General features: G+C 44.4%; 1 protein-coding gene across 2 annotated transcripts in view; it reads left to right on the top strand.

Annotated features, from left to right (window-relative positions):
• NFATC4 (nuclear factor of activated T cells 4) overlaps positions 1-25,031 on the top strand; it is an 85,453-nt gene that overhangs the window by 47,773 nt on the left and 12,649 nt on the right. For both annotated transcript variants that reach the window (XM_040416794.1, XM_040416793.1), the window contains exons 6-7: positions 18,924-19,064; positions 23,370-23,425. In XM_040416794.1, the coding sequence (XP_040272728.1) occupies positions 18,924-19,064; positions 23,370-23,425 (197 nt within the window). The remainder of the gene's footprint in view (positions 1-18,923; positions 19,065-23,369; positions 23,426-25,031) is intronic.

Raw genomic sequence — 25,031 nt, 5'->3', positions numbered from 1 at the left:
GAGTATAGGGGGTGAAAGGAAGATGACTAGATAACTAGATTTTTTTTTTCATTTCCGTTCCGTTTTTGCAGATTTCGTTTGCGGTCCGTATGCGGAACCATTCATTTTGATGGGTCCACAAAAACAAAGGAAGTTACTCCATATGCATTCCGTTTGCGTATTTCCGTTCCGTTCAAAGATAGAACATGTCCTATTATTGCCCGCAAATCACGTTCCATGGCTCCATTCAAGTCAATAGTTCTGCAAAAAAAAGCAATGCATACGGAATGCATCCGTATGTCTTCCGTATCTGTTCCGTTTTTGCAGAACCATCTATTGAAAATTTTATGTCCAGGCCAATTATTTTATGTACTTACTGTTTAAACATTATTGTATGGTTCCGTTTCTGTTTGCGATCCACAAAAAACGGATCACAAACGGAAACCAAACGGAACGGAAATGGAAACACTACTGAAACAAAAAAATGAACAACAGGTCCTTTAAAAACGAACCGCAAAATACTGAAAAAGCCATACGGTCGTGTGCAAGAGGCCTAAAGGGGTTTTCTGTTTTGAATCAACATCCTTTAAAGGGCAAGTTTTATACTTATGACACTGGCTGACCTGTTATATGTGCACTTGGCAGCTGAAGGCATCTGTGTTGGTCCCGTATTCATATGTGCCTCTATTGCCAAGAAAAATGAAGTATTAATATATGCAAATGAGCTTCTAGGAAAACTGAGACGTTGCCGATCAGCAGCTATGGCAGCTTGCTCCCAGGCCTGTCATAGAAAGTTTTCTGTGCTGTCCCGCCTGAGGCACGGCAAAAATACAGTAAAAAATTGAAAATATAAAAAAAACACAAAATTATTAAAATTTCAAATCATTCCCTTTCCCAAACATTATTGGTATCTCCACGTACAAAAACGCCTGAACTACTAAAATATAACAATATTTATCATGTGTGGTGAATGCCATAACACAACAAAAATTAATTAGCCAGCCAATTTGCTGCTTTTTGGTCACGCCCAAAGACATAGCCCCCCCCACTGCCCCCTCCCCCTGGAAATTTCAATAAAAAAATGATCAAAAAGTCATATGTACCGCAAAATAATGGCAATGCAAAATGGCAAGATTTTTTTTCACCCCACAAAGATTTTTTTTTCTCATTTTCCCATACAAGGTATGGTGAATTAAATGATGTCATTAAAAATACAACTTGTCCCATGAAAAATAAGCCATCAAATGGCTATGTGAACTGGAAATTTAAAAAGTTATGGATCTTGGAAAGTGGGGAGGAAACAACGTAAACAGAAAAATTGACATTTTCTGCGTTCGTAAAGGGTTAAATACTATACTAATCCCTGAAAACACCTTTAATTCCAATATGACTGACAATGCTTGTAAATTCCTGTCTTCAGTTTCAGTAGGAAGAGCAGCTCTGTTGGAATTTTTGCTTTGGGTTCCTTGAGACTTTCTTTATCATTACACATTGGGTGAGATTTATCAAACTGGTGTAAAGTAGAGTTGGCTTAGTTGCCCATAGCAGTCAGATTCCACCTTTTTATTTTTCACAGATTTAACTATCACTGCTTCTAACAGATGATAAGGCTGGTGGCAGTTGAAGGATAGAACTGAGCATGTATGACCATCTCAGGCAGGAGGACAGAGAGATGAGGATGAGGAAATGACCAGCAGGTGGTGCCATACAGATACATTTTATTGAATAACTCAGTTGCTAAACTCAATTTTCAATTGCATGCAATTACAATTACAAGTATTTAGATCCAGGTGCTGGTTTCAAAAAGTGTAGAATATTTTTTGTGGGACAACTCCTTAAAATTTTTTCTTTTAAATCCTCACCAACCACACCATTTGCTTCCCCATAAGTTGACATCCATATTAAGAGAGGGCCGTGCCTCCAGTGCCAGCCTCAGTGTCCTCAGTATAAAACCTGTGCCTCTGGTTGCTTTTGCTACATTTCTTCCCTCTTCTACCACAAGAAGGAAGCATTACTTTGTCAGGGGCCCACCGGGGATTCACCTGTTCCTCTGTGGGCCAGTCAGAGCCTACAAACAGGAGAATGTCTTCCTGGATAAAGCAATCTGGGATACCTTGGTGGCTATTTATAGCGTCAATCAACGCTCGAAACTGACTTGGTGATATAGAAAGGCCTTTATTGTTAGTACTAGAAACTAGAATGCTCAATGAAGATTTTTTATGCTGTACCTCCAATCCATCATAAGACTAGTGTATATTCCCTTTGTTTCAGCAACATGCAAGCTATCCTGGCAAAGTCCATTAAGAACCCTTAGCCTTACATAGTTGATGCAGGTTCTATTCAAGGGGTTATCCAAAATGCCCGGGCACCTCATGCAGGTTATACTTACCCCGCTCCACGGCACCAACGTAGCTCCTGGTGCTGCATCTCCCTGTTGTGCGGATCAAAACATCTGGTGACAGGGAGCGGGATGGGGCAGACAATAGCAGGCCGCGACGGGAGCAAGCCTCCCTAGCGTCACCCTCTGGATCAACTTGCAGGATAACAGGCCGAACTGGATGGACAGATGTCTTTTTTCGGCCTTATAAACTATGTTAATTGTTTACTATGTTACCCGCAATACTGTGGTGGCCGTGCTGGCATCAGGAGCAACGCGGGTGACGGGGAGTGGGGTAAGCATAAACTGTATGAGGTGCCCATACATTTTGCGGGCCATTATAGGGGTTGGAACCCCTTTAAGGACAGCATACTAAAAAGCAGGAAAGAAATGTTACACAACATATGAAATGTGATGAAACATTTCCTTTGAATGTGCTAATGTAAAAAACAAAAGTTATAGCAACAAAAGGTATTGCATAACAATAACAAGTTACAACAGATAATATGAAATATCTTCATCACAGCAGGTTACATACTGTAAATTACATACATCACAGAACCCACCAAGTGCAGAAACAAATTGCTAAATAAAAATGTTCCCTCTTCTTATGCCTACCATCCGCTATTAGCTGCAACGCCACAATGCATCTGCTGCCTTATAACCCAGCTGACTATATAACCCATGTGATCCCTTCAACCAGTATTGTTTCCATACCTTCCAATGTGTGCTTAAAAGACTGAATAATCCCTGCTGCAATGCCCTGGCTTGCGACACCATGCATACTTACCTGGTCCCCGATGCTGGTTTCCTCCCTGATTGCTCCACGGCTGTCTTCGCATCTCCCTTGCCTGCAGACATCAACATCCATAAAGAGGGGGTGCAGCCAATAGCAGGTCATGGCGGTGACCCGCCCCCTTGCGACACGTGTGAAAACTATGGTCCTTTAAAAGGTAAAGAGAGAGAAGTTATAGAGAATGATGAGGAGAAAGAAAACTTATTAAATGTTTTTTTCTTCACTGCATTCACTGAGGAAAATTAAATCGCAGGTGAATGCTGAGTGACATAGTAAACTCCACATTAAATGTGGCCTGTCTGACCCAGGAAGAAGTGCAGTGGCATCTTAAAAAAAAGATTAAAATAGACGGGTCCAGATATCATACACCCCCATATACTAAGTAAATTAAGTAGTGTCATAGACAGACCCCCATTTTAAATTTTTAAGGGACACTGAGCTTTAAAAAAACTTTTGATATGTCAGTGACATATTGTTAGAACAAGGGGAGAGAAGCGCTTGCAAAACACACTCTCTCTCCTCGCTGCAGCAGATGAGCTCAAAAGAATGTCTATGAAACTGTCTCCAATCCGTCTACTGCAGCGAGGAAAGAGTGATATTTCCTTGTTCTTTAAAGGGAACCTGTCACCTCCAAAAACCATCCTAAGCCGCCAGCAGTACCTGACAATCGTTTTCTTCCTGAAGGCAGATGAAGCAAAAGCTCAGAAAACGTTCTTTTATCCCCTGCCGGCGTAATTTTCTAGTCATGCTTGAAGTCAAGGGGGCAGCAGCCTCCTTGCTTCAAGTCAAGGTAACCGCGCCCCCTTCCCTGCCCCTTTGCTGTGACTGACACCACTTATGCACGAGAGTTCTGCTGCCTTTGCCAAACAGCAGGCTGTCAGTCACAGGCGAAGGGGCAGGGAAGGGAGGTGACAGTTGGAGGTTCGAAGACGATCAGATACCGTCGCAGTTCCGACCATAAACGATGACGACTGGCGTTATTCCCATGACCCGCCAAGCAGCTTTCGGGAAACCAAAGTCTTTGGGTTCCAGGGGGAGTATGGTTGCAAAGCTGAAATTCAAAGGAATTGACGGAAGGGCACCACCAGGAGTGGAGCCTGTGGCTTAATTTGACTCAACACGGGAAGCCTCACCCGGCCCGGACACGGAAAAGATTGACAGATTGATAGCTCTTTCTCTATTTTGTGGGTGGTGGTGCATGGACGTTCTTAGTTGGTGGAGCGATTTGTCTAGTTAATTCCGATAACGAACGAGAATCCTGCGTGATAACTAGTTACGCGACCCCCGGCGGTGAGGATTGTGTTGACCAGACTCTTGGATAGTGAGACTGGACTTGTAGGTGAGGGCCTGCTGGTGAGCTGATCCTCTAAAAAATTATATGCGAGGGCCTGCAGGTGAGTTGACCCTGTAAAACATTATATGCGTGGGCCTGCAGGTGAGCTGACCCTCTAAAAGATTGTAGGTGAGGGCCTGCTGGTGAGCTGACACTGTAAAAAATTATATGCGAGGGCCTGCTGGTGATCTGACCCTGTAAAACATTATATGCGAGGGCCTGCTGGTTAGCTGACCCTCTAAAAAAATTATATGCGAGGGCCTTCAGGTGAGCTAACCCTGTAAAACATTGTAGGTGAGGGCCTTCAGGTGAGCTGACCCTGTAAAACATTGTAGGTGAGGGCCTTCAGGTGAGCTGACCCTGTAAAACATTGTAGGTGAGGGCCTGCTGGTGAGCTGACCCTGTAAAACATTGTAGATGAGGGCCTGCTGGTGAGCTGACACTGTAAAAGATTGTAGGTGAGGGCCTACAGGTGAGCTGACCCTGTAAAAGATTGTAGGAGAAGGCCTGCTGGTGAGCTGACCCTGTAAAAAATTATATGCGAGGGCCTGCTGGTGATCTGACCCGGTAAAACATTATATGCGTGGGCCTGCAGGTAAGCTGACCCTCTAAAAATTATATACGAGGGCCTGCTGGTGAGCTGACCCTGTACAACATTGTAGGTGAGGGCCTGCTGGTGAGCTGACCCTGCAAAAAATTATATATGAGGGCCTGCAGCTGAGCTGACCCTGTAAAACATTATATGCGAAGAGCATATATGCGAGGGCATTATATGCGACGAATAAGCATGTTGATATAATGGAAGAGGAGAAGGAGGATGAGAAAAGGAAGATTCAACCATATACCCTTGTTTGTGGTGGAAGGGGTGCATGGGAATACAGTGTATTCAGTACATTATAAACAACACATTTAAAGTGCTTTTATGGTCATCAGCTTTCCTCTCGTGGAGTTGAGAAGCCATGGTCAATCAGGCCTTGTTCAACCTGTCAGCATTTTCAGTTGACAGGCTGATGCGCTTATCTGTTATAATGCCACCAGCAGCACTAAATACATGCTCAGACAAAACGCTGGTGGCAGGGCAGGCCAGCACTTCCAAAGCGTAGAGCGCCAGTTTGTGCCACATGTCCAGCTTGGACACCCAGTAGTTGTAAGGCACTGAGGGATCATTGAGGACGCTGACACGGTCTGCTATGTACTCCTTCACCATCTTCCAAAAATTTTCCCTCCCTGTGACACTAGGCCGCGCATCAGGGTGAGGGTGCTGGCGGGGTGTCACTCAACTGTCCCAGGCTTTGGAGAGTGTTGCCCTGTCTCTGTTGGAACTGCTGTGTGTTCCCCTTGTCTCCCGTCCTCGGTTGGCCAAGGAACTACGGACTCTGCCACCAGCGTTGTCAGATGGAAATTTTTGGAGCTATTTTTCAACAAGGATCTTTTGGTATTGCACCGTTTTGCTCGTCCTCTCCACCAGAGGAATGAGAGATGAGACATTCTCTTTGTAGCGGGGGTCAAGAAGGGTGAGCAACCAGTAATCCGTGTTGTCTAAAATGCGTATAACGCGTGGGTTGCGGGAAAGGCAGCCTAACATGAAGTCAGCCATGTGTGCCAGAGTACCAACAGGCAAGACTTTGCTGTCGTCATCAGGAGGATCACTCTCAATCTCCTCATCCTCTTCCTCCTCTTCTGCCCACCCACACTAAACAGATGGAATTAAACTTCCATGGGTACTACCCTCTGTAGCGGAGGCAACCATCTCCTGCTCCTCCTCCTCTTCATCGTCCAATTCGCGCTGAGAAAACGGAATGAGGGTGGTCTGGCTATCACCCAGTGTAATGTCTTCCCTCATTTCCACCTCTTGCAAAGCGTCGTCCTTAATTGTGAGCAGCGAGCATTTGAGTAGACACAGAAGTGGGATGGTTACGCTAATAATAGCGTTATCGCCGCTCACCATCTGTGTTGATTCCTCAAAGTTTCTTAAAACCTAACAGAGGTCAGACATCCATGCCCACTCCTCGCTTGTGAATAGTGGAAGCTGACTAGAAAGGCGATGACCATGTTGCAGCTGGTATTCCACTACTGCCCTCTGCTGCTCACAAAGCCTGGCCAACATGTGTAACGTGGCGTTCCAGCACGTGCTCACGTCGCACAACAGTCGGTGAGCTGGCAATTTCAAGCGCTGCTGCAGCATTGACAGACCTGCTGAAGCTGTAAATGACTTGCGGAAATGTGCACACACGCGGCGCACCTTCACCAGTAGCTCAGGCAAATTGGGGTAGGTTTTGAGAAATCACTGAACCACTAAGTTTAAGACGTGGGCTAGACATCGGATGTGTGTGAGATTGCCAAGCTCCAAAGCTGCCACCAAGTTACGGCCATTATCAGACACAACCATGCCTGGTTCTAGGTTGAGTGGCGACTTGAGAGCCACAGCTCAGTCTGGTCTCTTATCCCCTGCCACATCTCTGCGGCAGTGTGCCGTTTGTCCCCTAAGCATATCAGCTTCAGCACAGCCTGTTGCCGTTTCCCCACTGCAGTGCTACACTGCTTCCAGCTACTGACTGGTGCTGCACGCTGGATAATTCGGAGGTGGAAGTGCAGGAGGAGAAGTGGGGGTTGGAGCCACTAACGTAAGTGCTGGCGGAAACCCTGATCGAGGTAGGGCCCAAAATCCTTGGTGTCGGTAGCACCTGTGCCATCCCAGGGTACGACTCGCTCCCGGCCTCCACAACATTTACCCAGTGTGCCGTCAGGGACATGTAGCGTCCCTGGCCGAATGTACTTGTCCATGTGTCCGTGGTTAAGTGGACCTTCCCAGTAACGTTGGTCAGGGCACTTGTGATGTTAAGGGACACATGTTGGTGTAAGGCGGGCACGGCATACCTTGAAACATAGTGGCGGCTGGGGACTGCGTAACGCTGGATGGCCGCTGACATGAGGCTGCGAAAGGCCTCAGTGTCCACAAGCCTAAATGGCAACATTTCCAGGGCCAGTAATTTGGAAAGCTGCGCATTTAGTGCTATGGCCTGTGGATGGGTGGCTAGATATTTGCGCTTGTGTTCAAATGCCTGGGATAAGGACATTTGTACAAGGAAGTGGATGTAGTCGCTGATGGTGCTTGTGAAGGTCCAGGTGCAGGGCGGGAGGCATCTGGGCCTGCGCATTCGACAGGGGATTGGCCAGCACGTAACACAGGGGAAGAGGAGGCAGGGGTGTGACCCGCAGACACAGATTGTGGACCCAGTGCTTTGATGCCATGTGGCCGATCATGCTGGTGGTGGTGAGGTTGCTAGTGTTTACGTCCCTGCTCATTTTTGTATGGCACAGGTTGCAAATTACAATTTTTTTGTCGTCCGCACTTTCCTCAAAAAAGCGCCAGACTGCGAAACACCTACCCCTTGGCAAGGGAGATTTCCGCAAGGGGGTGCTCCGGGGAACAGTTGTGGGCCTGTTTGGTGTGGCCCGCCTTCTCCCTTTTGCCACCCCACTTCCTCTTCCAGCCTGTTGCGCTGCAGCACATCCCTCCCCCTCTGTACTGCTGTCCTTGCTCGGCTTTCCACCTTCCCAGGTTGGGTCAGTGACTTTATCGTTCACCACCTCCTCTTCCACTTCCTCACTCTGCTCATCATCCTGACTTGTTGAACTAACCACTACCTAAGTGATTGACAACTGTGTCTCATCCTCTTCCTCAACCTCTTGAGACAGTACTTGAGGTTGACTCATTGGCAACTGTGTCTCATCATTATCCACCTCAATCAACAGTAAATGCCGTTCCCCACCGTCATCTTCTTGTGATTGTGGATGCTCAAGAGTTTGGGAATCAGGGCACAAAATCTGTCCCTCTTCAACGTGCTTGGCAAGGCGGCCAAATCAAGGAATGGCACTGAAAAGAGCGCCTCGGAATATCCGAGTGTGGGATCAATAGTTTGCCCAGACTCTCCATGGTGGGAGGAAGGAGGATCAGGGTGACGATTGGGTTGAGCAGACGCTTGGCTACTGAGACTGGACTTGGTGGAAGACAGGGTGGTGTTTAACCGACTGGAAGCATTTTTCTGCTGAAATCCAACCAACCACCTGGTCGCACTGGTCTGACTTCAAAAGTGGTGCCCTGCGCCGCCCTGCAAACTGGGACATGAAGTTAGGTATCGTGGATGATTGTTTTTCTTGTGCTCTGGCAGCAGGCACAGTTTCACCGTGCCCAGGGCCATGGCCTCTGCGTGCACCATCAGCATCACGGGCACTGCACCGTCCCTTTCTGCTCGCCTTCTTCATATTAAATGTTATATATGATAGAAAGTCTGTCACACGTACAGTAGTGTAGGATCTGGAAGTGTATGCGCAAACAAATTTAAAAAGGTATTTGGGATGTGGAAACATCACACAGGAGATATTCCGCAGATAATGTCAATGTTGTCACCAGCGGTTAATGAAAAATTACAGGAAATGTCACAGGTATTTGGGATGAGGAAACGTTATACAGGAGAGGTACCACCGGTAATGTCACTGTATGCAGCGTCTATGCAGAAAAGTACATTGTATGTCACAGATACATTTTTTAAGCGCACACGTTACACTGAAGATGTGGCGCAGCTAATGTCACTGTCAGAAGCGGACACCGTCTATTGAAAAAGTACACTGTATGTCACAGATATTTTTTAGATGCGCACACTTTACACAGGAGATGTGGCGCAGCTAATTTCACTGTCCGCAGCGGACTCCGTCTACGGAAAAAGTACACTGGATGTCAGATACTTTTTTGGATGCGCACACTTTACACAGGAGTTGTGGCGCAGCTAATGTCACTGTCCGCAGCAGACACCATCTACGGAAAAAGTACACTGTATGTCACAGATAAATTTTTTAAGCGCACACGTTACACTGCAGATGTGGCACAGCTAATGCCACTGTCCGCAGCGGACACCGTCTATTGAAAAAGTACACTGTATGTCACAGATATTTTTTGGATGCATACACTTTAAAACAGGAGATATGGCGCAGCTAATGTCACTGTCCTCAGCGGACACTATCTACGGAAAAAGTACACTGTATGTCACAGATATTTTTGGGATGCACACACTTTACACAGGAGATGTGGCGCAGGTAATGTCACTGTCAGAAGCGGACACCATCTATTGAAAAAGTACACTGTATGTCACAGATATTTTTGGGATGCACACACTTTACACAGGAGATGTGGCGCAGGTAATGTCACTGTCAGAAGCGGACACCATCTATTGAAAAAGTACACTGTATGTCACAGATATTTTTGGGATGCACACACTTTACACAGGAGATGTGGCGCAGGTAATGTCACTGTCTGCAGCAGACACTATCTACGGAAAAAGTACACTGTATGTCACAGATATTTTTGGGATGCACACACTTTACACAGGAGATGTGGCGCAGGTAATGTCACTGTCAGAAGCGGACACCGTCTATTGAAAAAGTACACTGTATGTCACAGATATTTTTTGGATGCACACACTTTACATAGGAGATGTGGCACAGCTAATGTCACTGTCCACAGTGGACACCGTCTACGGAAAAAAAACTGTATGTCACAGATACATTTTAGAAGCGCACACGTTACACTGCAGATGTGGCGCTGGTAATGTCACTGTCCGCAGCAGACAGTGTCTATGGAAAAAGTACACTTTGGCCTCATGCACACGACCGTTGTTTTGGTCCGCATCAGAGCCGCAGTTTTTGCAGCTTGGATGCAGACCCATTCACTTCAATGGGGCCGCAAAAGATGCGGACAGAACTCCTTGTGCTGTCCGCATCCGTTGCTCCGTTCCGTGGTCCGCAAAAAAATATAACCTGTCCTATGGCTGTCCGTGCGGACCGCAAAACACAACGGTCATGTGCATGTAGCCCCTTTATGTCACAGATACATTTTTTAAGCGCACACTTTACACTGTAGATGTGACGCTGGTAATGTCACTGTCCGCAGCAGACACCGTCTATTGAAAAAGTACACTGTATGTCACAGATAAAAAATTTAAGCGCACATGTTACACAGGAGATGTGGCACATCTAATGTCACTGTCCGCAGCGGACACCGTCTATTGAAAAAGTACACTGTATGTCACAGATATTTTTGGGATGCGCTTACTTTACACAGGAGATGTGGCGCAGCTAATGTCACTATTCGCAGCGGACACCGTCTACGGAAAAAGTACACTAGATGTCACAGCTATTTTTGGGATGCGCACACTTTACACTGGAGATGTGGCGCAGCTAATGTCGCTGTCTGCAGCGGCCTAACTATTGTACGCTATTTAGCGCAGGATGAGCTAAAAATAGATATTGCTGCCACACACAATAGTCCTTAAAAGGACTTTTGGGTCTGTAAAGTTTTGGTGGTAATAATATTCTTAAATCACTCCCTACACTGTCTGTCCCTTCCTCAGCACAGCTCTCGCTTACTAAGAATGAGCCGAACATGCGTCATCGGGTGCTATATAGCACCCGATGACGCATTCTGGCCAGCCAGGGCAGTTCGGCATTCCGGCATTACAGTGAGGGCAGTACGGGGCGGAGACTCGAGCATTGCGCTCGAGCACATGCGGTATTCGGCAGGTGTTCGGCCGAGCGTGCTCGATCATCACTAGTGCAAATGTCTATTAGTGATATCTTAACTATATTAATAGATATATGCGACAGTTCCTCATAATTGTGAACTTTAACTACTAAGTCTAGGGCACGGTTTAAATAGTGGCATCAGCTGCATATTTTTAACATAACACCGCTATACATGCGGTTTTCATGATGTCTAGTACGCAACAATATAGTGTAAAGGTACATATTTCAATGTGCCAGAAAAAGTGGAGCATATGATAAGTACAATGTACATAGTAGGCTGTTTTAGCTTCAGTCTATCAGATATGCAGTCTACATTAAGATAATAGCTTGGGTAACCCTGACATGGAAAAGGACTTTGTAATTTTTAGTGGGCAGCAAACTTAACTGTAGAAACCAGTGTCAGGCAGCTGTTGCCAAGGTCAATATGATAATGGGTTGCATCAAAAAGGGCATAGATACCCATGATAAGAACTGCCACTTTACAAATCATTAGTCAGACCACACATGGAGTACTGTGTATAGTTCTGGGCTCCTGTGAACAAGGCAGACATAGCAGAGGTGGAGAGGGTTCAGAGAAGGGCAATTAAAGTAATGACTAGAATGGGTGGACTACAGTACCCTGAAAGATTATCAAAATTAGGTTTATTCCCTATAGAAAAAAGAATGTAAGTATTGTGGTAATGTGTACAGTAAAGTGCGCGGTAGTGGTATGGTGGGGGGGTGTATCTCACCAGGTTTTTCAGTTAAGGCTACTTTCACACTGCCGTTCAGAGCGGGTCCGTCTGATGTAGGCTCAGACGGATCCGCTCCTATAATGCAGACGTTTGTATCCGTTCAGAACGTATCCGTCTGCATTATAACTTATAAAATTCTAAAGTGTGAAAGTAGCCTGAACGGATCCGTCCAGACTTTACATTGAAAGTCAATGGGGGATGGATCCGTTTGAAGATTGAGCCATATTGTGTCATCTTCAAACGGATCCGTCCCCATTGACTTACATTGTAAGTCTGGTCGGATCCGCTTGCCTCCGCACGGCCAGGCGGACACCCGAACGCTGCAAGCAGCGTTCAGGTGTCCGCTTGCTGAGCGGAGCGGAGGCTGAACGCCGCCAGACTGATGCATTCTGAGCGGATCCGCGTCCACTCAGAATGCATTAGGGCTGGACGGATGCGTTCGGGGCCGCTCTCTTTCGGTGACGTCACCGGCGCAGGCGCACTGAGGGAGTGCTGAGGAGGCGAGCCTCCTTATCTCAGAGCGCCTGCGCCGAATCAACACAGGCGCGCGATTTTTGAAATGCCGACAGGGCCAGTCAGAGGAGGAGATCGCGGCTGGCCCTGTCAATCAACAGAAGGAGAGGGCGGTTTTCTGCGGCTGCTACCAGCAAGTAGACGCCCTACTTGCTGGTAGAAAGGTAATTAGCATATCTTAAAAGTACGTTTTTTGCTAAATCTACTGAACGAAAATTATTAACATAATGTATGGCAATATGGCAGGATAGTGATTATAAGTACACAAAAAAAAAAGAAGAGTTTAGTGGGGTGACAGAAGCCATTTAAGGACCAGGCCATTTTTAGCAAATCTGACATGTGTCGCTTTGTGTTAATAACTTTAAAACGCTCTTACTTATCCAGGCCATTTTGAGATTGTTTTCTCGTCACATATTGTACTTCATGACAGTGGTAAAATTGAGTCCCAAAATTTCATTTTTATTTATAAAAAAATACCAAATTTACCCAAAATTTTGAAAAATTTGCAAATTTCTATTTCTCTACTTTTATAATAGTAATACCTCCAAAAATAGTTATTACTTTACATTCTCCATATGTCTACTTCATGTTTGGATCATATTGTGAATGCCATTTTTTCGGACGTTAGAAGGCTTACAAGTTAAGAAGCAAATCTTAAAATTTTTAAGAACATTTCCAAACCCCAATTTTTTCAGGACCAGTTCAGTTATGAAGTCACTTTCTGGGGCTTACATATTAGAAACCACCCATAAATCACCCCATTTTAGAAACCACCCCTCAAGCTATTCAAAACTGATTTTACAAACTTTGTTAACCCTTTAGGTGCCTCACGAGAATTAAATGAAAATGGGAATGAAATTTCTAAATGTCACTTTTTTTTTGCAGATTTTAAATTTGAATCGATATATTTTTTTTTTCTGCAACACATTAAGGGTTAACAGCCAAACAAAACTCAAAATCTATTACTCTAAATCATGAGTTTACAGAAACACCCCATGTGTGCGCTCAAAAACTGATGTATGGGCACACAGCATGCTTCAGAGTGGAAGGAGAACCATATGGCTTTTGGAGAACGGATTTAGCTGGAATGGTAATTGGGAGCTATGTCGCATATGAAGACACCCTGAGGTGGCCCTACAGTGGAAACCCCCAAAAAGGGACCCCATTCCGGAAACTACACCCCTCAAGGAATATTTCAAAGGGTGTAGTAAACACTTTGAACCACCAGGCATTTCACAGAATTAGGAAACACTTGGCTGTGAAAATGAAAAATTAGAATTTTTTTCCAGAAAAAGTTTCTTTACACCCACATTTTTCACTCTCACAAGGGGTAATAGGATAAAATGCACACCACATTTTGTTCCCCATTTCCCCCCGAATACGCCAACACCCCATATGTGCTCAAAAACTGATATATGGGCGCATAGCAGGGCTCTAGATTGAAACAGTTAAATATGGATTTTGCTGACCTGAATTGGCAGACGTACTGTATTTTAGGTGCCATGTCGCATTAAATAAACTCCTGAGGTCCCCAAAAATGAAAAAACCCCAATAAGTGACCCCATTTCGGAAAGAGCACCCCCATATGAACATTTTAAGTGGTGGAAAGGGTACTTTTTAGCAAACAGGTGTCTCACAGAAGGCAGAAATACTAGCGAAGGGATTTCAAAACACACATTTGTAAAAATGAAAAATTACTAGCAGACCCCAATTTTTCACTTTCACAAGGGGTTAAAGGAGAAAATGCACCCCAGTATATGTTCCCCATTTTCTCCCCTTTTTGCTTTGCAAACACCCCATATGTGCTTGTAGCCTGCTGTATTGATGCACAGCAGGGCTCTAGAGGCAAAGTACAAAAACTGTTTTTTGCAGGCCTGAATAAACAGACATGGATTTTAGGTGCCATGTCACGTTAAATAAATTTCCTGAGGTCCCCAGAAATGAAAAACCCCAAGAAGTGACCCCATTTCAGAAAGAGTACCCCTGTACGAACATTTTAAGGGGTGGAAAAGGCACTTTTTACGTAACAGTTGTCTCACAGAAAAGAATATGGAGTGGTTGTTGGAAAGTGGATATGCAAGGGAGGTGGACTTAATCAGATATATAAAGTGGAAATATTACAGGGAGCATAAAGGATGAAATTAAATTAATACTCCATGGATGAGTGGTGTATTCTGAAACACTCCTGCATGCACAGGCCAGGTTTTTCAGGGCAAGTTTTGCAGTGGTAAATGATCTTTCCTTATCCCCCTTTTGAAGCACACCCTGCATCTTTTTTGGGTCCTTTCCTTCCTTGCTGTCGGGGGGACTTAACCTGGAAAATGTTGCCCTGGTATGACACGGGCACCACAACTTCCTGAAGTACTGGGACCCTCCCTGGCCTGGGTTTAAAAAAAATAGGGCCTTGATTACCACCTCTTGGAACTGAAGGAAAGTTCATCTGTGGCCTGAAGATTGAAATAGGATGTACGCATTGCACATTGCCATCTGTACAATGTGTATGGCCAGCTTTTTGTACCACACTTTAGTTTTTCGTGTGGCACTGTAGGGCTTCATAAGTTGATCTGCAAGATCAACCCCTCCCATGTGCCTGCTGTAATCAAGGATGCAAACTGGTTTGGGGACAGTGGAAGTGGTACCTCGTACAGAGGCAGGGGAGCTGGCATTAGTGTGAATGGTGGTCAGTACTAGGACTTCCTTTGTGTCCTTGTACTTAACCACCAGCATGTTCTCATTGTGGAGAGCCCTACTTTCACCCATTCTCAGTTGTTGCCAAACCAGGGATCTAGGGAGGCCGCTCTGATTTTTGCGCACTGTGCCGCAAGCCACAGTACTTCTGGCAGTTAGGGGCCTGAATAGGGGTATGGTGGTATAATAGTTATCCACATAGAGGTGGTAACCCTTATCCAGCAATGGGTGCAGTAAGTCCCACACAATCTTCCCACTAACTCCTAGGATGGGGGGGCATTCTGGGGGTTCTATCCTGGAATCCTTCCCTTCATAAACGTTGATCTTGTGGGTGTACCCGGAGCTACTCTCACAGAGTTTGTATATTTTTATGCCATATCTTGCCCATTTGTTAGGCAGGTACTGGCAGAATCTAATCCTCCCTTTGAACAGTAATAGGGACTCATCTACACTGACATTTTTCTCCGGTCATATTCTGACTGTAAATTGGAGTCTGGTAGAAAATGTCCAAACTCCAATATTGCCTAACGTTAGTTTTTTTTTACTACGCCCATATGCAGCACAATTCCCCCCAAACGTTATCATCTCTGCTGCATCTACTGGGGTCCAACCTAGGGGTCTAGCGTATGGTGAATTAGGGTTCTGGGAAATAAATTGTTGGGCGTATAAATTGGTTTGGGCCACCATTAAATTTACAAAATCTTCAGAGAAAAAGATTTAGAAAAAATCTAGCTCAGTGAAGCCCGCACAGTCTATCTGTATTCCAGAGTTGCCCTCAAACTCAGGAATTTTGGGCTGATATTCGTTAGCGGGTGGTGTCCATATGGGGTCACTCTGGAGGGCTACCTCCTCTGCTACCCTGGGGCGTCTTCTAGTGGGTCCCTCATCAGCGAATGATGATGATGATGACTGGGTAGAGGAGTAGAGGAAAGTGGCATCCTCTTCTCCCTCACTGGCAGACTCAGTATCAGAGGCAAGGATGGCGTATGCCTCTTCAGCTGAGTAAACTCATTGGGATGAACGGGACATTTTTATTTTATTGGAGTGTGACGTGTGAAATGTGTAAACCTTTATTTAGTGTGGGGTGTGTATGTAGTGTTTTCACACGTGAAGGGGCTTGTAAAAAAATTGAAATATAGAGAAAAGGAGTAGAGAAAAAAACTTGCAGTGCAAACTGAGCAGACGCAATCAGTAATGGACGCTACTGATTGGTGCTCAGTGGTTGCAAAATGCACGCAGATGGTGCGTTCGTGCAAAAATAAAAATAAAAAATGTAAAAAAATATAAAAATAAAAAATGTGCAGATGCTACTAAGCACAGTACCGATCAGTATATAAATCCCTAACTACCAGTTCTTTTTTAACAAAAAAAAAAGAAAAATTGGCAAAAAATTATGCACAAATAATCCCCAGGTGCTGATCAGGTAGGTACGCACTGAACAGCACTTGGCGGTCACAGCTCGCACGCAGAAAAAGTGGTGCAGAGCAGGAAAAAATTAAAATAAAATTAAGACCAAAAAAAGTGCACGGACCAAATGGTGTCCGTAAAAAAAGGACGGGGGGATGGACAGGGACGAAGGGTGGTTTAGGGATCTGGAACAGCTGCAAATGAAATAAAAAATCTGTGCAGCTATTCCAGATGTTGTTCTTCTTACTTCTTCTTTTTCTTCTTTCTTCTTTTCAGAGGAAAGGGGTTAAATCACTCTGGTGTGCACCACAAGTTCCAGCAAGTCAACAAGCAGCACAGAGAAGCACAGAACCTCTGTGCATGCAGTCACCAACTAAAATGGCTGCATGCAGGAAAGTTCTGCCTCTTCCTGTGCAGCTATAGCGCTGCCATTGGCTGGAGCGTTGTTCCAGCCAATGGCAGAGCTGGCAGGGGACCCTAAACACTGGTGTCCCCTACCTGACCTAAGAGGGGACAGGTGCTGACTTGACCAATAGCAGCAATCGGAGCTGCAGGGGGGTGGTTCAGCACCATGCTGCCCTTACCTGGCATGTCTGCCTGCTGTTAAGAGCAGGCATAGTGCCGCGATTCCCCCCCCGATCCTTCCACAGAGCCCCGCGGACCTCGTGACGTACATGTACGTCACTGGTCCTTAAGTCACGTCCAGTTATGACGAACAGGTACGTCACGGGTCCTTAAGTGGTAATGCGTTTTCAAAAAGCAAAACAAAAGCAACATGTAAACCTTATAAGAGGCTGGGGTTACACCTACACTTTTCGTAGCACTTTTGTTTGATTTTTACTATTGTGCTACAGCTGTAGTCCAAAGCAGTAAATTGTTTTATATGCAATATTATGCCTGCAGCGATCACTCCATAGTTAAAATCAATTAAAGGTACTATGAAAAGTCTACACACAGCCACAACATTGTGAATTATGTCAGCCATCTGTATTTTCAGAAACATTTCTTTTAGGTATGTCTAGACCTTTCACCACTGACATGCCTATTTTAATAGTTTTTATGCATTCCGCACATACTAACAATTCTGGAGCATCTATTCTTATGGCTCTATGTTGTGCCATTCCTTTATTATTTGTACTAGAAGTTATGGATAATTTGCTATTAGCCTTCAGTAAGGGTACAGAGGGGAGGTAACCAGTTGGGGGGTGTACCTGCACAGTCTGACTCTATCCAATCAGTGCTGCCATTTTCAGACTGTGCAGGTACACCCCCAACTGGTTACCTCCCCTCTGTACCCTTACTGAAGGCTAATAGCAATTCATCCATAACTTCTAGTAGAAATAAGAAAGGAATGGCACAACATACAGACATAAGAATAGATGCTCCAGAATTGTTAGTACGTGGTGAATGCATGGAAATAATAAAACAGGAATGTCAGGAGTGGAGAAAGGTCCTCTTTAAAGCGGTTGCCCATCCTAGGAACCGTCAACTCAATGGTCTCAACATGTGCCCATTCACACTCACCTGTCCACAGTCCAGCCACACCTGTACCTCTGGCCCATTCCCGGGTGCTTCATTTTTCTGCAAGACTGTGTTAGTCCCAATCACAGGCCTCAGCAGTCATATGTGCTTGAATGGAACGTCACTGCTTGTGACAGGGAAGTTATGTGTCGTTCAAGCACAGGTGACTGCAGAGGCAATAATTGGCTGCAGAAGACATGGGGCCAAGCCACTTCCTGGTCCTGCAGGGACCGGAATCATCCAAGAACAGGGCAGCAGAGAGAGCATGGTGGAACCACGTACGGGTGAGTGCTTTTTTTTTAAAATTGGGATACAGGTAATTGGCCATTAAGCAAACCCACAACAATGCCCTTCTCAGGTCTACTGGTGTTACAAAATTCCTCTGTTTTCATCTGTTTCCTAATAAATGCATAAATACTGATATATATTTTATTGATCTGTGAGATATTTTAAGGGCTGTTATGGACTGTACCCATATGAGACTTTATATGGAGGAATACAGAGATTCTTCTCTCATATGGAATCATTGAGAAAAAAAAAACATGGTGTCCTCCAAGGGATGCCATATTACAGAGGTATGCTCCATGGGCACTATAGAGTCAGTGCGGGTCCATCCAGTCTCCATATACAGGCTCAAGTGCCTAAATGACTTGAGAAACCGGTTAAGAATGAAAAGCATCACATGTTTTACTCTAAAGTTATTTAAGGTTAGTCGCTCTAATAGCTATTCAAATTGAATTGAAACTTTTGTGAATATTTTGTCTTTGCATGCAGAGAAATACTGTAGGCCAGATTTTCTAGATTACTATTCAAGGCATTCAGCGGTAAGAGTATATAATGTATATGACAAATTAAGTTAATAAACCCTGCTATCACAGAAGTGATTTCCAAGAACTACTAGTAAAAGAGAATGGAAAGAAATTACTTAAGTCAGAAACTATGGAAAATAGGTAAATGCTTAGACTTTAACAATTAAATTTCCTCTATTCACCACAGCTCAACGTTCTGCTCAAGAGCTCCCTCAAGTGGATAACTATAGTCTCAGCGCATGCTCAGTCAATGGCCGTGAAGAATTGCTACTATGTGGTTCCAATTTCCTTTCTGACTCAAAAGTTGTCTTCATAGAGAAAGGTCCAGGTGAGATGCAAACTACATATTTGTCTTTTAAAGGGGTATTCCCATCTCAAAGACTGGTGGCATACGCTAGGACATGCCATCAATGTCTGAAAGGTGAAGGTCCCACCTCTGAGCCACCGTGCATGAATGACTATTGGAGTTCCAAAAGTAGATGAGCACTGGCTCGGCTATTACCAGCAGTCCTATAGTGGTGAATGGAGAGCACACCACGCATGCACAGTGTGTTGTCCTTCACTTGGGAGGGGGGGCCATGTTCTGGAGATAGGGCCCATATCTGGCAATGATGGCATACCCTAGCGATATGCTATCAATGTCTAAGATAGGAATACCCCTTTAATAAGTGAACATAAGTACTGTATATGATGAAATATTGTATACAAGATTTAATGTGATACCATTAAAGAAGTAGAGAAAATATATAGAAATGAAAGTATAAAAATGTAACCAAATATTAAATAAAAATATATATAAAAGACAGTAAGTGTAACAAACAAACAATATAAAAGGGCATGAGCATGACTAAACTGGAGACTTTTTATAATTTTATCAAATGTCTGATATTGCCGAAATGTAAAAAATGTCCATATCTATATTTCCAATTCCATAGATTCAGGAGGCACAACCAATTTGTAATGTCAGTGCAGTTATCTACAACAGGAGCTGGGGGCGGAACAGAGATATAGAAATTAGCCATAGCTTATGCTTCTGTACAAAGTCAGATATACAGTAATTAATACCTAGTGTAGACTGTCTGATAAAAGGTCCCTTTCTTCAATGTGTGACTTGCTGTACTTCACTAAAGACTGCTAAAAGTACAATTACAATTGTATGCCATCCCTCTTTTTTGAAGAACAGTCTCTAATTTTGCTTAAATCCCCCTGCCTCTCTTTCCAACTCTTTTTAAACTGATCCATAGATTTACTTTCATAAATGTATTATATTGCTCCAGAAACTGTCAGCCTGGACTCTCATGTCTATATTCAGATTAACAATAACTACTCAAATTCAATAAGTAAATGAAAAACTGTATGCATCAAGTTAAAAAAAAAAGGATCAGGCAATGAACATTATCGGTCCCTTTTTAGCCCCCAAAAATTGGAAGGTATGCTCTGATTCTGTACATCACTGGATGTATTCCGCCACTTTAGCATCCATATAAAAATGAGTGACATGTGGCCTATAGTGTTCTGTGCTGTGACATCACTGTGTGCGCACTTGGCATAGGAATAATAAATGCTGTCGGGTACTTGGCTGTGTGTACTCTTCCTGTTCTGTCATCAACTCCACACACACACACTTGCGCACACTAAGGAAACTATATGAATTTAAACCATATGACAATTATAGCACTCTCAAGCTAGCTTATCTACTGGTCAGATAGTCCATCCCATATAATGGCTCAGTCAATATGTATAACCCTACTGCACTGGTAACAATATAACATACAGTGGTAATGATTACAATAATGTAAAAATATCATTGATACCATAGATACTAACCAGGGAAGAGGTTGTGCCCCAATGCATGTTTTGTCATGGCTTCTTCTGGGGGAGTATTGTTCCTTCTAGAAATTTATGAGCACATTGACAACTGAGCTGGGTGTGTATCACTGCATTCTAACACTGTCCATGCAGTGGCAGACTGTGCATGTGCACACCCCTTGGACAAGGAGAATGGTAACTTCCAGTTGTCAATTTATTCTAAGAGGCATAACAGAGGAATGGCACAACACTGGGTTATGAAAAAAGATAATTGTTGTTTTATGGGCAATACAATTACTTAGTTAAGGCTATGTACACCTTCGGAGGCAAATTTTATATGATTGCATTTTACTCATTTGGGGCTGAAAATAATTTTTTCAATTGTTCTTTATTAAAAATATTGAGCCCTTCTGCCAAAAACTGTCTAGCTGTGTAAATCATACTTTTTACTTTCACTTTGTGCCGATCATCTAATAGTTCTTATCTCTAAACTACTAAGAGGTCATAAACACTTATTTAAGCCACATTCTTATCCATAAGATAAGAACTAAGCTATAATGAGTGTTTATAATGTCAGAGAACAGAGATAAGAAGCCTGTCAGATTAGCTGGCTGACGGAGCAGAGAGAAAATGCAGATCCCTCTATTTAGAGCATCTCAGTCCTGTACACAAAAAAGGGTTCCATATTTGTACTAAAGACCAATTTTAAAAATGATTTTTATCTCAAAATGAGTACAATGCAATCATTTAAAAAATTGCCCTAAAGGTGTAGATAACCTTTAAATGATATAACATTTAACTGTAGTTTGGGACTGCAACCAATCAGCAGAGTGAATGGACCTTGGCATTCTCTTAAGCACCCCAGCGTATTCAGAGTTTAACCAGATACCTTGGTGTGTTCATACATGCAATTCAGCCTATCCGCTTGGGTGGAGCTGGCACAGTCACATTTACTACCATATAAATACCTCTTTCATTCTGCTGAAGGGGTTGGACCAATAACCAATTGACTGCCTAAGGGTCCCAAACATATATTTGCTTGCCTCTTGAACATCAGTAAGCTCAATAAATGTATTCTCTATAGGGAATCTATAGGGTTCTTGCTCTTGCCTACTGCAGCCACAAAAAGCAATTACCTACTGTTAATAGCTGCAGACTTTAATGTTGTTAGGTATGTAAGAATCCTATGGCTTTGGGGATACAGACTCACTGCAAAGACTGGTTCCTGCTCTGAACTACTCAGCAAGACAATCTACTACATGGTCACCCATAACGTATAGTTGCCTGCAGATCAGCTACTATCTACCAGGGTTTCGAACAGCCAGGTCTGTGGTGATTATTTGCCAATTTGGCCTGAATTTGGGGTTAGAGCAGTGCTTCTCAAATAGTGGGGCGCCAGGCTCCGTAAAGGGGGGCTCGCTCAGGGCCGGCCTTTGGGGTGTGCGGGCTGTGCGGCCGCACAGGGCGCCATAGCAACAGGGGCGCGGGGCGGCCGACAGCTCGCAGTGTAATATGCGGCAGGGAGATGAGCGCTTCCATTGTGGAAGCGCTCATCTCCCGTCTGATCAGAGGCCGGTGCAGGTGCTGGACGCGATGTACGGAGCAGGGGCCGGGGGAGGGACTGGGAGGAGGAGCTGGGGGCCGGCAATAGCAGTGGGGCGGTGCGGTCACTGTACTATAGCCCCACCGCTCCCTCCGGTATGCTAATATAAAATGTATTATTGAATTAAAAGTTATTAAACATGCCCCCCTCACTCCTAATAGTACCGTATATCCGAATTTCTTCTGTATAATGCCGGCAGGCAGGCCGGGCGGCCGGCCGGCGCGTCCCTCAGTGATGTCACGTGCCTGCGCCGCCTGCTTTATGAATGAAGCAGGCGGCGCAGACAAGTGACATCACTAAAGGACGCGCCGGCCGCCCGGCCCGCCTGCCGGCATTATACAGAAGAAATTCGGATATACGGTACTATTAGGAGTGAGGGGGGCATGTTTAATAACTTTAAATGGCGGCGGCGGGCACACGGAATCTGTGGATGGCACAGTTAAGGGGTGGGGGTCTGTGGATGGCACTGTTATGGGCTGGGGGGGGGCACTGTGGATGGCACTGTTATGGGGTGGGGGGTCTGTGGATGGCACATATATAACAGTGCCAGCCACAGATCCCCCTGTAACAGTGCCAGCCACAGATCCCCCCCATAAGTGTCCGTCATCCACAGATCCCACCATAAGTGTCCGTCATCCACAGATCCCCCCATAAGTGTCCGTCATCCACAGATCCCCCCATAAGTGTGTGTCCGATCCACATTTCTTTCTTTTTTTATTCTCTTATACGTTAATAAGGATACAGTGTTATGCAGAGGTGTACTTATAACAATTTTATAGACAAATTATACTATTTACAGTCGCGTGGGGGGCGCGAAATGTTTTCTTCTTCCTAGGGGGGGCATGACAGAAAATAATTGAGAAGCACTGGGTTAGAGCAACAACTCCTTCACATACAGGACAGGTTACGTGCCGACATAGGAAACTCTCCTGTGCAGAGCACAAGCAAGAAGTGGAGCTGTTAGGACCTGGGACCGGGGCTGAGAGTGGAAGTTTAGCAATAAAATATATCAATAAGTGCATTCATTTTACATTAGAAACACATTGGACATATTTGTTCTCTTGGAAAACCACTTTAAATTTAGTTTGAACAAATCCATCCTTATAGCAAACACATTATCAGGATGCGAGAAGGCATACGTAGTGCACTTGGATCCATTTGTGTTTACAATGAGCAGTTTTACTGGAGTGACATTATCCCTTTCTTCCTTGCTGCTATTAGATGGAAAACTTCAATGGGAAGAGGAAGCAAAAGTAAACAGACTAAAGAGCAATGAGGTAAAATCTTATTTTATATGTTGGAAGAGATTCTAGATTTACAGTATTTCTTGCTTATTAGGCTACCTTAACACATACATATTTGTGTTTTTTTTTGCTTGTAAAATACATCATGGGTAGCATTTTTTATTCAAACTTTATTGACGTGCATTTTTTCATGTCTTTTTTTTTCTATAGAGAAGTCTATAGAATAAAGCATGAAAAAAATGCCTGTGTTTTAAGAAAAAGTTGCATGGACCAAAAAAAAAAACTGCACCTAATACGTGCAAAAATGACACAAAAAGCATACTGCTTGTATTTTATATTCACCTATTGCGATACTCGATACCACGCGAAAAAAATAAAACACCAAAAAAAGCTGTGTGCATTTCACATTTTATGGAACATCCGGCCCATAATAGAACAGTCCGATCCTATTTTTTGGGGGGACAAGGTGAATTAAAAAAAATGGCGAATCGCGCAGTTTTTATTTATTTATTTTTTCTGTTACGGAGCTTACCGCATAGGAATTTTTAAAAATATTTTAATAGTTTGGACTTTTCAGACGTGGCGATATGTATTATGTTTATTTATTGTTTTATATATTTTACAAGGGGAAGGGGACCCTGTGGCCACTGCCACCAATGATTTTAATACTAGGGGGGTTGGGGGTGCACTGCGCCACCAATGATTTTAATATTGGGGGGGTTGAGGAGAGGGTGCACACTGCGCCACCAATGATAATTAAATTCACATTTAATACAGGAGGAGGGTGCGGCACCTTAGCGGTTAACTGCCGCTAATCGCAGCTCCCTGCCAGCACCCGCCTCCAGGATTTGTATCATGATATGTACAGCAGCGCCCAGGGATCTCACTGCACTTACTATTATCCCTGGGCGCTGCCCGTTCTCTCACTATGTCCTCCGGTATCTTCAGGGACTTGGTTATACTGGGCGGAGACTGCACTTGTTTTCCTGGGCGTCTGCTTCTCCCAGGAGAAGGAGATGCCCAGGAGAACAAGGGCAGTCTCCGCCCAGTATAAACCAAGTCCCTGAAGATACCGGAGGACATAGCGGGAGAACGGAGCGGCGCCCAGGGATAATAGTAAGTGCAGTGAGATCCCTGGGCGCCGCTGTACATATTATGATTCTTAGTTCATAATTTTTTGCCAGATGAAAGGTCCTCTTTAAACTTACTTTCATTGGTGGCGCAGTACGCCCGCCTCTCTCTCCTTATTGGTGGCAGTGGCACAGGGGGGAGGGAGAGACTGCTTCCTTCTCCCCTGTGCTGCTGAGGAGAACACGGAGCATGCTGAGAGCAGCACGCTCATTGTTCTCTGATACTAGACTGCGCAATAGCGAAGCCTAGTATTGAAAAAAAAGGCAAATCCTGGTATCGTGGTCGATACCAGGCAAAAGTATCGATTGGGTATCGAAAATTCGATACCCGAAACAACCCTAGTGTGAAACCACCATCAGGTTTTGAAAAAAGCTAATTCCTACACAAATTCCCAGAAGTCAGGGAGCTCCGCAGCTACTAATGGCCTACAAATCTCAATCCTTACCCATTTCTAAAGGCTCTGTCTCCAGATTCTTAGCTTTAAAGAAGGCAACATCTTTATATAGCC

The sequence above is a fragment of the Bufo bufo genome, chromosome 2 (genome assembly GCF_905171765.1).
Source record: "Bufo bufo chromosome 2, aBufBuf1.1, whole genome shotgun sequence".
Lineage (NCBI taxonomy): Eukaryota > Metazoa > Chordata > Amphibia > Anura > Bufonidae > Bufo > Bufo bufo.
Note: the sequence above shows the minus strand (reverse complement) of the source record. Positions and strands in the feature narration are given on the sequence as shown.